At 46.4% G+C, this 14,614-nt stretch overlaps 1 protein-coding gene across 1 annotated transcript in view; it reads left to right on the forward strand.

Annotated features, from left to right (window-relative positions):
* The window catches only part of BAG3 (BAG cochaperone 3), a 50,911-nt gene extending 36,562 nt beyond the window's left edge, over positions 1 to 14,349 (forward strand). Inside the window, exons 3-4 of the mRNA XM_082267564.1 lie at positions 4,475 to 4,816; positions 12,461 to 14,349. Of these exons, the coding sequence (XP_082123690.1) occupies positions 4,475 to 4,816; positions 12,461 to 13,378 (1,260 nt within the window). The 3' untranslated portion in view covers positions 13,379 to 14,349. The remainder of the gene's footprint in view (positions 1 to 4,474; positions 4,817 to 12,460) is intronic.
* The last annotated feature ends 265 nt before the right edge of the window (positions 14,350 to 14,614 follow it).

A 14,614-nucleotide genomic window follows, 5' to 3' on the forward strand; every position in this document is an offset into this window, starting at 1 on the left:
CCGATTGAGCAAACAGACCAGAGAGTCTCTGGTTTGGTGGCTTCGGTCTCCGATGCTCAGCCAGGGAAAGTCATTTCTGCCAATATATTGGACGATAGTGACCACGGATGCCAGTCTATCCGGATGGGGAGGAATTCTCGGTCAGTTATCTGTCCAGGGACTTTGGTCCCCGGAAGTATCCAGATTACCGATAAATGTATTGGAACTGAGAGCGATCAGACTTTGTCTGATTCACTGGACCGAGCAGCTCCAGGGCAGCCCGGTTCGGATCCAGTCGGACAATGCCACGGCCGTGGCTTATGTCAATCATCAGGGGGGCACCAAGAGTGTCCGAGCGGCCAAAGAAGTGGCTTGCATTCTTCGCTGGGCGGAACGATTTGTTCCAGCAATCTCTGCGGTGTTCATTCCGGGGGTGGAAAATTGGCAGGCAGATTATCTCAGCCGTCAGACCCTGGATCAGGGGGAATGGTCCCTCCATCCAGACGTTTTCCACCAGTTGTGCCTACGGTGGGGCACCCCGGATGTGGATCTGTTGGCATCACGATTCAACAGGAAAGTTCAGAGATTCGTGGCTCGCTCCCGCGACCCTCTAGCAGAAACCGCAGACGCACTGATCGCCCCGTGGGGGCAATACCAGCTAATATATGCCTTCCCTCCTCTCGCGTTACTGCCAAGACTTCTTCGCAGGGTAGAGGAGGAAGGAATCCCAGTAATCCTGGTAGCTCCGGACTGGCCTCGTCGAGCTTGGTACGCCGACATGGTCAGACTGGTGGCGGACGTCCCGTGGAGACTTCCTCTCAGGGAGGACCTACTGTCTCAGGGACCGATCTTCCATCCTGCTTTACGATCGCTGGCTTTAATGGCCTGGCTATTGAGACCCAGGTGCTGAAGGACAAAGGTTTGTCAGCTTCAGTTATTCCTACTCTAGTTGAAGCAAGGAAAGCGACTTCCAGAAAGATTTATCATCGCACATGGAAGTCCTACATTGCATGGTGTGAACCTTTGGGGTTCCGTCCTCGGTCTTATTCGATTAGTCGAATATTAGCTTTTCTGCAACAAGGGGTTGAGCAGGAACTGGCCTTGAGTACTATCAAGGGTCAGGTCTCAGCATTAGCCATCTTCTTTCAGAAGCCTTTGGCTACTCATTCCTTGGTGCGGAATTTCATCCAGGGGTGCGACATCTGGCTCCGCCAGTGCACGCGCCGTTACCCCCCTGGGATCTTAATTTAGTGTTGTCGGTTCTTCAGAAACCTCCCTTTGAAGATATTAGGGAGATTCCTCTACCCACGTTGTCCCAGAAGGTGGCCTTCTTGGTGGCTATTACTTCTGCACGCAGGGTGTCAGAGCTGGCCGCATTATCTTGTCGTTCACCATATCTGGTGGTTCATAGAGATAAGGTGGTTCTTCGTCCGAATCCATCCTTCCTACCAAAAGTGGTTTCAGAATTTCATCTGAATGAAGAGATTGTATTACCTTCCCTGTGTCCTAAGCCCAGTCATCCTCGGGAGTTTGCGTTACACTCCTTGGATGTGGTCCGGGCGATCAGGGTATACTTGAAAACGACAGACTCGTTTCGCAAGACGGATTCACTTTTTTGTGATCCCAGATGGACCCAAAAAGGGGTTGCCTGCATCTGCCGCGACCATTTCCAGATGGATCAGACAGACGGTAGTACAGGCTTATTCTATTAAGGGTCGGGAGCCCCCGTTCCCTGTTAAGGCGCACTCCACTCGGGCACTTAGTGCGTCATGGGCCTTTCGCCATCAGGCGTCAGTGGTCCAGGTGTGCAAGGCGGCTACCTGGTCGTCGGTGCATACCTTCTCTAAAACATTATAAAGTTGATGTAATGGCATCGTCTGGTGCCTCATTTGGCCGCAAGGTTTTGCAGGCCGCAATTTGAGGAGACCAGTGGTCTACCTCGAGGGTTTTTTTCCGTTGGAAATTTTTTTCTTTTAGTCTCATTCTTTGTTTATAATGAGCCTTTAAAACTTCTAGTTTGGCACCGGTTGGGCCTACTAGATTGGATTTGATTTTGTCAATCCCACCCCTCATTTGTGGCACTGCTTCTGGATGTCCCAGCTCTTGAGAATCAAGAAGACTACGTCTGTCAATGAGCGATAGAGAAAAATGGATTTTTGTAAGAACTTACCGTAAAATCCTTTTCTCTTAAGCTCATTGACAGACGTAGTACCCGCCCCTCTATCATTGAGTTGGGTTGGGTTAAATTCTCTGTACTGCTTTAAACAGAACTGATTCCCTGTAGCAGAGAGAGGGAGGATATACCCTCAGGGACTGCCCCCTAGGGTGGAGCCAGAACGTTTTGTCATTCTGCCTAGTCCTACTCCTGCGGAGACAACATAACCCAGCTCTTGAGAATCAAGAAGACTACGTCTGTCAATGAGCTTAAGAGAAAAGGATTTTACGGTAAGTTCTTACAAAAATCCATTTTTTCATGACCAGGGAAAAAAATGGCTTTTTATCCTTTGAGCTCCCCCCAAGGCCGTTCCACCTGGGATAAGCAATTTAGTTGCCTGCCTTCCCAGAGCATTATATTCAAAGTTTATCACACACAATTTCCTTTTGGGGGCAGATGACATAGCTTCTTATCTCAAAGTTCATGTAAATAAAACAATTTCAACAATGGACGCAATGTGTGCTTCAAACTGAAGGGGTTTTGACTCAATCTGTAACAAGGTAATTTGAGGCCTCAAAGTTCACAATTCTTGACCTGTAATAATAAAAATGTATTTCTATTTCGTACTGGAAGTCTAACATCAATGACCAGGCCACTTTTTTCAACTTGGCACTGCGTGAATTTAACTGACAATTGCGCGGTCGTGCAATGCTGTACCCAAACAAAATTTACGTCCTTTTTTTTCCCACAAATAGAGCTTTCTTTTGGTGGTATTTGATCACCTCTGTGCTTTTTTATTTTTTGCGATATTAATAAAAAAAAAAGCAAATATTTTGCGGAAAAATTGACATTTTCTACTTTGACTGTTAAAAAATATCCAATATATTCAATGTTTGTCATATAATTAGGCCAAAATGTATTTAGCTACATGTCTTTGACAAAAAAATTCTCAATGAGCGTATTTTTATCCACTTTAAGACCGGAAGATTTTACCCCCTTCCTGACTAGGCCATATTTTGCGATTCGGCACTGCGTTACTTTAACGGACAATTGCGCGGTCGTGCGATGCTGTACCCCACAAATAGAGCTTTCTTTCGGTGGTATTTGATCGCCTGTGTAATTTTTACATTTTGCGCTATAAACAAAAAAAAGAGCGACAATTTAAAAAAAAAAAAAAAAAAAAACAGTATTTTTCACATTCTGCTATATAACATTCCCCCCCCCCCAAAAATTAAAATCAACATTTTTTTAACATTTTAGGCCAATTTTTTTCTGCTACATATTTTTGGTAAAAAAATTTGCAATAAGCGTATTTTGATTGGTTTGCGCAAAAGTTATCGCGTTTACTAACTACGGGAAAGATTTAGGTAATTTTTTTTTTTTTTTTTTTTACTAGTAATGGCGGCAATCTGTGTTTTTATTTTTTTTATTTTTTTTTTTTGCGGGACTGCGGCAGACAGATCGGACCCCTTACTGACATTGTTGACACTTTTGGGGGGACCAGTGACATTACTACAGTAATCAGTGCTAAAAATATGCACTGTTACTGTAATAATGACACTGGCAGGGAAAGGGGTTAACACTGTTGGTGATCAAGGGGCTAAATGTATGCCTCATGCTTACTGATGTGTGTGTGGGGGGGGTTCTGTGACACACACAGATCGCAGGTTCAGCTGTGCTGAATCCTGTGATCTCCTCCTGTTTGTCACAGAGAAGATCCGCCTGCTTTGTTAACACAAGCATGCGGATCTTCTCCCACTTTCCCCGACGATCGTGGGAAGAGAGGCGGCGATCGTCGCCTCTCCTCCTCCGGCCCGACTCCCGCTGTGTCTAAACACAGCGGGAGTGAGCCTCCGGCGGCGCTCGTGCGCCTCCGAGATCACTAGGAGTCCAGCGACGTAGGTCTATGTCGCTGGACCCAGGGGAGCAGACCTACCGCAGTATTAGTACTGTGAGCAGTCGGCAAGTGGTTAATAAACACTCTGTGGGGTTGATTTACTAAAGACAAATAGACTGTGCACTTTGCAAAAGTGCAGTTGCCCTCTGCAAGTGCAATTGCTCCAATGCTTAGTAAATGAGGTAAGGCTTCACTTTGCAAAGACTACCCAATCATGTGCAAGGAAAAAAAAGCAGAATTTTTGCTTGCACATGATTTGATGATGGAAATCAGCAGAGCTTCTGCTCACTTACTAAGCTCTGGAGCAACTGCACTTTGCAAAGTGCACAGTCTTTTTCCCTTTATTAAATCAACCCCTGTATGTCTGTCAGATTTTTAATATAGAAGGGCTAATAATCGTTATGTCAATTAACCAATCCTTAAGCATGATCTTTATTTTTCAGCCACCTCCTTCTGTCGCAGACTCAAGCAGCCTGTCACAGTCTCCTGGCACTGGCAGGCAGGGACCTGGGAGACCAAATGCTGGAAGTCAACAGTTGCCACGTGGCTATATTCCTATACCGGTGATCCATGAAGGGAATGGGGCCCGCCAGTCTCCTCAGAATGTCCAGCAGGCACAGAAGACTGTCTACCCACAGCCTGAATCCCATTCACACCAGCCAGTGTTCCACAGAGTCCAGGATGAAAGAGACTCCAAGCAACCAGTGAAAGGAAGAACAATGTCTAGTCGAGAGAGTTCTCCTGCCAGAGTGAGCTCCCCATCTCCATCTTCTGCTCGAGTTCAGGTATGTAGAATAACTTCATTATTATAATGTATTAAAGCCATCGTCCCGTAGTAACATACAGAATTAGGTTAATGGGGATTTCCTGGAACTGCCTCCCTCAAAAAAGTTGTACTGTAGCTCTCAGGAACTGTATCATAAAGTATAGCTTCAAATTAATGCACATGGGTAGTAAATTACAACTTGATCCAAAATGTGTACATTTATTAAGCCCTTTAATGAAATATTAGGATGTTTTAATCCTGGCCAAAATTTATTTCTCCTGACCTTGGTCAAATGTTATTAAAATTGCCTAACAGTGCTCTCCAAATTTTAGTGCTGGTTCTTATTGGCCCCCAATTCATTTTCTTGCTGCATTACTTTTCTTTGGATTTTTGTTTATTCTGTAGCCATAGACTATCACTTATTGGTTGCATTAAAAAGGATTCTGGTGGGGTGAAGGAAAGCTGTCACAGACCTCCACTGCGGGGACCTGCAAATAGGAGCTGAGTGGTTTTTGCTGCCTGGTCATGATTCAGGCATTTGGTGAACAATACGAAGAAAAAATATTACAGGCAGGGACAAAAAAATGCCAGTGACTAGTACTTACCAAGGTGAACTATCACCTAGACTGAGGTACTCCTACGTGCCAAAATGAACTGTTAGTTGGACCTGGGTTACTATGCACACCATGGTGAACTATCACCTGGACATAGGTAGTCAGAAAGGCCTAAATAAACTCTCAGCTGGACATAGGCATCAATACATACCAAAGTGAACTGTCATACAGGCCAAGGTGAACTATCATCTGGGCCCAGGTACCAATACACACTAAGGTAAGTACCTTGAACTCTGGGTACTCGTACATGCCAAGGTGTCCTAGGTTCAGGTACTTGTACATGCCAAGGTGAACAATGAGCTGGAGGACTCTAGGACTGATCCATGCAAGGTGAACTATTACTCGTAAATCATTTAAATTGGGTCCTTCATAAATTTACTTTAGATTAGATTTACTACAGGCGAATAGACTGCACTGCAACTGCAGTTGCTCCAGAGCTTAATAAATTAGGTAAAGCTTCACCTTAAAAAGAATACCTAATAACATGCAAGGAGAATTAAAAAAACAAACTGCATTTTCTTTCGTTCATTGACGGACACAGCTTCTTATCTCCTTGACAGTTGGGTTATACTGCCCCTACAGGAGTAGGACACTAGGCAGGAAAAACTTGACTAAGCCTATGGGGCAGTCCCAGGGGCTATACTCCCACTTTCAGCTATAGACATTCAGTTTTTTTCTGCAAAGTAAGGACCTTGCTGGAGTCTCCAGTCCTGCCATTTTTTAATCTTAAATGGATTTTTTTTCCTATCTTTGTTGTTTTGTTCCTGTGAGAATACTATCAACTGCTGAACTGGGCGATGGACTGAATAATCTAGATCCAGAGGGTCCCCCCAGTCTGGCCAGCGAGCGCGCGCAGACCTCAGCTCCGCGCTAGGTCGGCTGCGACATAGCGCCACTAGACGGGGGCTGGACTGCGAGTTAAAGGTCGCGCGAGGACGCATATGACCGGGCCTCAGCCTGAGGCGCAGCATTCCTCCTGGCCGATAACCTCGCCTTTTCTGATGGGGCAGTGGTCTGTCAGGAGCGGTGCCCACCCTGTTCCTGGTATGGTAAGTAGCTGTTCCCCCTCTAAACCTGAAGGTTTTTTGGGGGGGACATGGGCCCCTCCCTGGAAAGGTCAGACCCCCGGGTTCCCCTTCTTCCCATGCAGTGCCCCCCTTCTAGGTGGTCTTTCTGCTGGAAATAGCAGCGGCCATGTTTTTGAAGCTATATGGGCGGTGATTTCAGCAGCGGGAGCCCCTCTTCATCCCCTAGTACTGACTCATGGATCTTTCTCTTCCTGATCGACGCATGGTGTGCAGTTTGTCTGGTGCTGTAAGTGCCTGATCAGTGGTGGTGAGTCTTTTGGTAGGGTTTTCTTTCCCTCTCTCTGCTATAGCAGCGGTAGTGTTGGACCCTGTGGTACCGCCAGCATGGTGGGGGTGCCTCTAGCAGTGTTATACACTTTTTTTTGTGTGGGTCCCCCTCTTCTCTAATGGAGTCCCTGAAGCACATTTTACCACCTGATCTCCTTTTAGAGACTGCTGGGCCCTCCGGGTCCCACCAATCCCAGCTTGCACTGACGGCGGTCCTGGAGTCCTTAGTGTCCAAGGTGGATTTGGTTCTGGGGCAACTGGCTAGCAAAAAGCGTCCCCCGCCTTCCCCTGCTCCTGAATCCTGAATCTGATTCGGCCGCCTCAGATGCGAGTTACCCTTCTGGGTCTGCATCCACGCACCCTGCATGCTCAGATAGTGAGGATGATTCCTCTGCCCCTCTAGCCGCGCATGAAAAGGTGCTGGTGGATGCGCTGATTGTATCAGTGCTTGAAACTTTAAAGACAGGGGATGCAGCTGATGCTGCGTTGGAGGCACCGGTCCCTTTTGGCACCCACAGGCCCTCCAAAGTGTTTTGCTATGAGGTATCCTTATGAGGGTTCCTTGCTTAAAAAGTGGATGGTCCCATCTGTAATGGACTCATTGGTTTCCAGGTTAGAAAGAGTACTCTTCCACAGGCTTCCAAAGGCAAGGAGCCCTGTCATAGACGGGGGGCCATTCTTCTCTGCTCAAGAGGCCTTTTCATCCCTCGGGGTCTCAAGACAAGGGTTCTAAGCCCTTCAGAGCCTCCACCGGAGGTTCCCGAAGGACCTAGTCTGGCAAGTCTCACAAGTGGGTTCTTCCAGACCTGCGGACAAGGCTTCCTCTGCATGAAGGGGCGCCCTCACTTTTATCTGGGGTGGGGGGACATCTTCGTTGGTTTCCGGATCTGTGGACCTCCCTGGTAAAAGACAAGTGGGTTCACAAAGTCTTTCGGTACAGCTACAAGATCGAGTTTCGGTCTTATCCTCCGGAAAGCTTCTTCCCTTCCAAACTGTGCTTGTCCCCAGATCGCATAGGGCAGGGGTCTTCAAACTATGGCCCTCCAGTTATTCAGGAACTACAACTCCCATCATGCCTAGTCATGTCTGTGAATGTCAGGGTTTTACAATGCCTCATGGGATGTGTAGTTCCGCAACAGCTGGAGGGCCGTAGTTTGAGGACCCCTGGCATAGGGGGTCTTTTTGGGGCGGTGCAAGATTTGTTACTTCAAGGGGTGATTGTTCCAGTCCCGACTTCGGAACGTTTTCAGGGGTTTTACTCAAACCTGTTCACAGTTCCAAGGAAGGAAGGCGAGGTACGTTCAATTCTGGACCTCAAGGCGCTGAACTGCTTTGTGCGGGTTCAGAAGTTCCGAATGTAGTCCATTCGCACAGTAGTGGCATCCCTACATCAGGGGGATTCTCTCACTTCTGTCGACATCAAGGATGCTTACCTTTAAATTCCAATATTTGCTGGTCACCAGTGCTTTCTCCCCTTTGCCATGGGCGAGGAGCATTATTAGTTTGTGGCGTTACCCTTTGGTGTCGCCTCCGCTCCTTGGGTCTTCACGAAAGTGTTGGCCCCAGTACTAGCATTGTTGTGTCAGTGGGGGATCGCTGTACTGGGCTACCTGGGCGATCTTCTTTTGCGAGCGAAGTCTCCGACTGCTCTGATAGGCAACTTGAAGATTTCTCTGCAAAGGAGTTCTGTTGGATTCCGAACCTTCAGAAGTCTGCTCTGGTTCCATCCACGAGACTGGACTATCTGGGTCTGACTCTGGATTCAGCCTCAGCCAGAGTGTTTCTTTCTCTGGAAAAACTCCAAAAATTGCGGGAGGCAATTCAGCTTCTGTTGTCGAGCAGACGGTCTTCCCTCTGGGCTTGCATGCGGGTGATGGGCCTGATGGTGTCTACCTTTTGAGGCGGTTCCTTTTGCAGAGTTTCACACGAGATCTCTGCAAAGAGACATTCTGGCAAAATGGGACAATCCTCAGTCTCTAGACAATCTGATCCTGTTGAGCCGGGGTAGAGAGGGTCCCTGATCTGGTGGCTTTGTTCTCTGGCACTTCAATAGGAAAAATAGTTTTTCCCCTTGTACTGGACAGTTGTTGCCACAGATGCCAGCTTGTCTGGGTGAGGAGGAGTCCTCGGCACAGATTGTGGTCAATGGGTCTGGACTCTTCCAGAGTCCAGACTGCCGATCAATGTACTGAAACTCCGAGCGGTCAGATCATTGAACAGTTCTTCTTCAGGGGTGTCCGGTAAGCATTCAATCAGACAATGCCACGACCATGGCTTGTGTCAATCACCAAGGGGGCACAAAAAGTGCCCTGGTGGCTCGAGAGGTAGCCGGTATTCTAAGGTGGGCAGAACGATTCCTTCCAGCCCTCTCCGCCGTACACATTCCAGGGGTGGAAAATTGGCATGCACATTATCTCAGTCGACAGGCGTTGGACCAGGGGAAATGGTCACTTCATCCGGAGGTGTTTCATCAGTTGTGCCTCCGGTGGGGTACTCATGACGTGGACCTGTTGGCCTCTCACCTCAACAGGAAGATACAGAGGTTTGTGGCATGGTCTTGGGATCCTCTAGCCGATGCCACTGACACCTTAGTGGCTCCCTGAAGTCTGATTTTTGCCTTCCCACTCTCAAACTTCTGTCAAGACTCCTGCGTAGGATCGAGGCAGAAGGGATCCTGGTCATTCTAGTGGTTCAAGACTGGCCTCGCCGGTCTTGTTACACCGGTCTGGTATGGCTAAACACCAATGCTCCGGTCGCTGGCTTTAACGGCTTGGCTGTTGAAAGCAAGGGGTGAAGGATAGAGGTTTGTCTGAATCAGTCATTACTATGCTGTTAAAGACTAGAAAATCTACCTCTAGGAAGATCTACCATCGTACTTGGAAGACGTTCATTGCGTGGTAGGAGTCTATTGGGGTTCACCCTCGCTCCTTTTTGGTGGCTTGGATATTGGCTTTCCTCCAATGGGGGGTTTAACAGCGCCTGGCCTTGAGTACCATCAAGGGCCAGGTTTCCGCCTTAGCGGTTTTCCTTTCATCGTCCATTGGCCACACATTCCTTGGTGCGTACCTTTTTATCCAGGGAGTTCGACACTTGGCTTCTTCAGTGTGGTCTCCATTGCTGCCATGGGACCTCAATTTGCTGTGGTCTGTTCTTCAGAAGCCTCCCTTTGAAAGGCTTCGGGAGGTTCCCCTGCTTACGTTGTCTCAGAAGGTGGGCTTTTTTGTGGTTATTACTTCTGCGCGCAGGGTGTTGGAGCTGGCGACGTTGTCTTGTCGTTCACCTTACCTGGTGGTTCAGAGATGAGGTGGTTCTTTGTCCCTGTCTATCGTTCCTTCCAAAGGTTGTCTCTGATTTCCATTTGAATGAAGGCCTTGTGTTGCCTTCCCTATGTCCCAGGCCTAAACATCCTAAGGAAATTGCTTTGCATTCCTTGGATGTGGTTCGGGCAATCAGGGTATACCTGGCAGCTACAGAGTCTTTTCGGAAGGCAGACTCCCTATTTGTACTCACGGATGGACCTCAAAGGGTTGGCTGCTTCTGCTCCGACCATTCCTAGATGGTTTAAACAGACAGGTGATTCAGGCCTATTTACCTAAGGGTCAGGTTCCTCCTTTCCCTGTTAAGACGCAATCTACCCAGGTGATTAGTGCCTCCTTGGCCTTCCATCATTGGGCGTCAGTGCTGCAGGTTTGCAAGGCGGCCACCTGGTCGTCTGTGCACACTTTCACAAAGTTTTCTAAGGTGGATGTGTTGGCATCTGTGGATGCTTCTTTTGGTCGCAAGGTTGCTTTGAGGGTGTATTGTTTTTTTTCAGGTGAGTTCCAGTTGTTTATGGTTGAGCTCCATGTTACCTAGTTAGCTGCGGTTTTAGCCTTGGGAATTTTTCCTTGCTGTTTCCACCCCTCATGTTTGAGACTGCTTTTGGACATCCCAACTGTCAAGAAGATAAGGAGCTGTGTCAGTCAATGACCGAAAGAGAAAATGGGATTTTTAACTTACCGTAAAATCCATTTCTCTGATGTTCATTGATGGACACAGCACCCACCCGTCTGTGGAGTTGGTTTTTCTTCTGACACTGCTTGTAACTTAACAGAATACCTATAGCTGAGAGTGGGAGTATACCCCCTGGGACTGCCCCCCATAGGCGTAGTCAAGTTTTTTTTTTCTGCCTAGTGTCCTACTTCTGTAGGGGGCAGTATGACCCAACTGTCAAGAAGATAAGGAGCTGTGTCCGTCAATGAACATCAGAGAAATGGCTTTACGGTAAGTCAAAAATCCCATTTTTTGCTTGCACATGATTGGGTGATAGAAATCAACACAATTTCCCCTCATTTACTAAGATCTGGAGCAAGTGCACTTGCAGTGCACAATATATTTGCCTTTAGTAAATCAACCCCAGCAGGTGTTAACTTGTTATAGGAGCATCTACCATGAGCCCTTAGAGATTATATTACGGACCCATCAGTTAAAGCGGAATTCCAAATTCCCCAAATTCTATTTTTTTTCTAAATTCTCCCCCGTCATTGTTACCACTTCTGCTTTAACATTTGGATGCTGTCGGTAATGTGTTCCTTCTTGTTTGTTTTAAATCATGAAATTCTAACCTGATCTCGGAAGAAGGCAGGGTCCATCGCGGTTGTGGGCATCTGAAGGCTGCTTGTCTTTATTTCCGGAATTCGATGCACCTCCCGATCTCACGTCTGAGCAGTAATGCCACTGTGCGGCGCTGTTTCTTCACCACAGGTTGCCATAGCAATAGCCTCATTGGTGGAAGTTCCTGCCCCGTTGTTATGGCACCCTGTCAATCAAAGGACAACCCAGAGGATAACATGGCGCCTAACTCCTCCCGATCGTGTAATTTCTGGTCTGGAAATCGTGGGATTTCAGAATTGGGCAATTTCCATGGACTCCTGGGATAGATAATGCTGATATCCTATCCCAGGAGTCCAAGGGAATATTGCCTAGGCGGCCACACCAAAGTGGTGCCTAAAGAAATCACAAAGAAGGTATTTAGGAAACCAAAAAAAAAACCTTGCGTATGGGCATGAGAATAATTGATTGAACATTAAAAAACAAAATGTGTGGAACTCCACTGCAATAGGTGATGGCTACCTTTCAACAATGTTAATCACAAACAATCTTTGTTGCAGACTCTGGGCCAATCAGACTTCATAGCAAAGACCAGAAAAAAATTCATTTAAAAGGGGGTTGGGTGTTAGCAGGGACCATAAAAGATGGTTGAACTCTGCTGGAAGCCCTTCAAGTTGGAAAGTCTTTAATGTTTCCCATAGTAACCTATTCATATTACCGCTCTGTTTTATAGTCTGTGCCGAAGCTGATGTAATTATAATAGGATAAAAGTAAAGGTATTGTGTCTGTATGTTTGGTGGGTCATTAGAGAAATGTAAGTTTATATCTGATGACCAAAATCTTTTTAAAGGGGGCTATTTATAAGAAGAAAGAAAATGGAGACGTAAGGGAGTATTATAACCCCTGTAAGTTTTATTTTTGCCATCTTTGTTCTATTGGGGAGATTTAACTTCACTTTCTGTCTCTGTTCTAATCCATCTCCACTCTATCCAAAACTTAAAAAAAAAAAAGTTTTGTCTTTAGTTAAACTTTTAATAAAAAGTAATAATATTGAATGTTGTATTTACTATTTTAGTCTAATCTTGCCTCTGTCTTCCTACCCAGCAGATCCCTGTTCAACGGATCTCCCCTACAAGAGTTCATATGGATAATTCTTCTACCACAAGCCCTGTGCAGATGGGGTCTCCCCCAACAGTCCCAGTGCAGATGGCCTCTCCCACCACAGCTCCCGTTCAGATGGCCTCTCCCACCACAGTTCCCATTCAGATGGCTTCTCCCACCACAGTGCCTCTGCAGACAAGATCAGCCACCCCAACCTCATCTCAAATGAGATCTGCTACCATTGACTCAACTCACACTACTTTCCCAACTCCCACCCTGAACCAGGTAGGCTCTGCCACCACCACTAGCCCAGTCCAGGCAGAACCTGCCAGTAAAAGCTCAGTTCAGACTGGTCTTGCCACCGATACTCCAAGCCAGTTTTCAAACACTGTGCCAACTCAAACCAGCTCAGCAGAGGTAGAATGCAAACCATCATATGCCCAGAAAGAAGTCAAGGAGGAAAGACCTGACTTCAAGGAGTCTTCCCATGAAAAAGAGGCTGAAGTAGCTGAATCCCAAGAAAAGCATCCTGGAGTGCTGCAGGTGGAGCGGATATTGGGCAGGGTGCAGGCACTGCAGGAGGAGGTTGACAACTTCCGGGGCAGTAAAAATAAAAGGTATCTGATGCTGGAGGAATACCTTACCAAAGAGCTACTGGCCCTAGACTCGGTGGACCCTGAAGGCCGTGCAGATGTTCGCCAAGCAAGGAGGGATGGTGTCAGAAAAGTCCAGAACATTTTGGAGACTCTGGAACAGAAAGCCACTAATAGTCGAGCTATGGACTTGCCTGCAAGCTCTCAGGATTCAGGTGACGGTGACGGCATAACTGGTGCACAGTCCACTTCAAGTGTGCTAAGCAAGACAGCCTCTGATAATCCATGTATGGAGAATACCTCCATACCCACCACTGATGCGCATTAGCTGCTTGAAGTGTGAAAGTTTACAGACTTTACGATCGTTGGTTGGGTTTGAAATTTACAGTCAAAGAAGTGCATGCGCTTTTGTTTCCTTCAGACTGCTCATCTTTTTCTCCACCTGCCAGCATGAATGAATGAAATAAAATTGTTCGAAATCTGTAATAATACTCTTGAACAGAACCTGCAAAAAGGCGTTTAATAAAAAGTTGTGTGTTTTCTTTTTGATGTTTTTTCGCATTCTAGAACTGCTTTCACAAACGTTTTAGTTGTTATGTCCGTTAGCTTTCCTCAAACCTTATGTGGTGAATTGTCATCTACTGAAACAAAATTCATATTGTATTGTTACAGAGGAATTTATGTTTGTGACAAACTGTCAGTAATGGTGCCAGAATATCTGTGATAGATTTTTCCATGTAGTTAAAGGCTCTGGGCAATTATTTGGGGAATGTAAAGATCCTTTGTGGATAACGCACAAACACTATGCACTGAAAGATTTATAACAAATTGCGTTTTGTATTTTGTTTCTCTGATTTGCGTTTTTTCTTTTAGCTGGAGCTCTGACTGGGTTCGCTGCTGATGGGACAGGGCCACAGTTTTGTAAAGGTTCTCCCACATTGCCCAGTCCGACTTGGATTGGCTATAAATGCTTCGGGTACATTGGAATGTTTTTACATATACTTGTATTTAACTTCCACACATTAGGTATTGCAATATCAACCACTAATAATTACAAAAGTAATGGGTGGCAATCTGGCATCAAAGACTGGCTAAAAAAATGTGTATTTACTCTTACCACCCACAGAAGAAGCATGCATTATCTAGAACGTTTTAGGATGTTAAGGCACGTGATGGCGGCATCAGCTAGGAAATGGTTGTGAGAACTCCATGCAGAGCCCAGCCAGGCATTTTACTCTGTGTCAAAGTAAGGGGAAGTGATATTTATTTAGGCTCATATGGTCCTTATTTTATTGGGGGTGAAGTGGCTGATTGTGTCCCCCAAAGGGCCTTTAGGGTATCTTTTTGAGCTTTACATCGGCTAAATTGACTCTAAGTAGCCAGTTGTTGATGATGTGCAGAGTAATGGCAACAATATTAAATGTGACAGTTGCCTGTCCATTGCACCATCCATAGAAAAATTCCAAGAATGCTCTTGGATTGCAAAACATGTCAGCTGTGGTTCATTGATAGTGTACGGCAGGTCCACTAGCATAGAATGCAAATCCATGTGATGCCACTCTAC

Source organism: Pelophylax lessonae (genome assembly GCF_965119305.1).
Source record: "Pelophylax lessonae genome assembly, chromosome: 9".
NCBI lineage: Eukaryota > Metazoa > Chordata > Amphibia > Anura > Ranidae > Pelophylax > Pelophylax lessonae.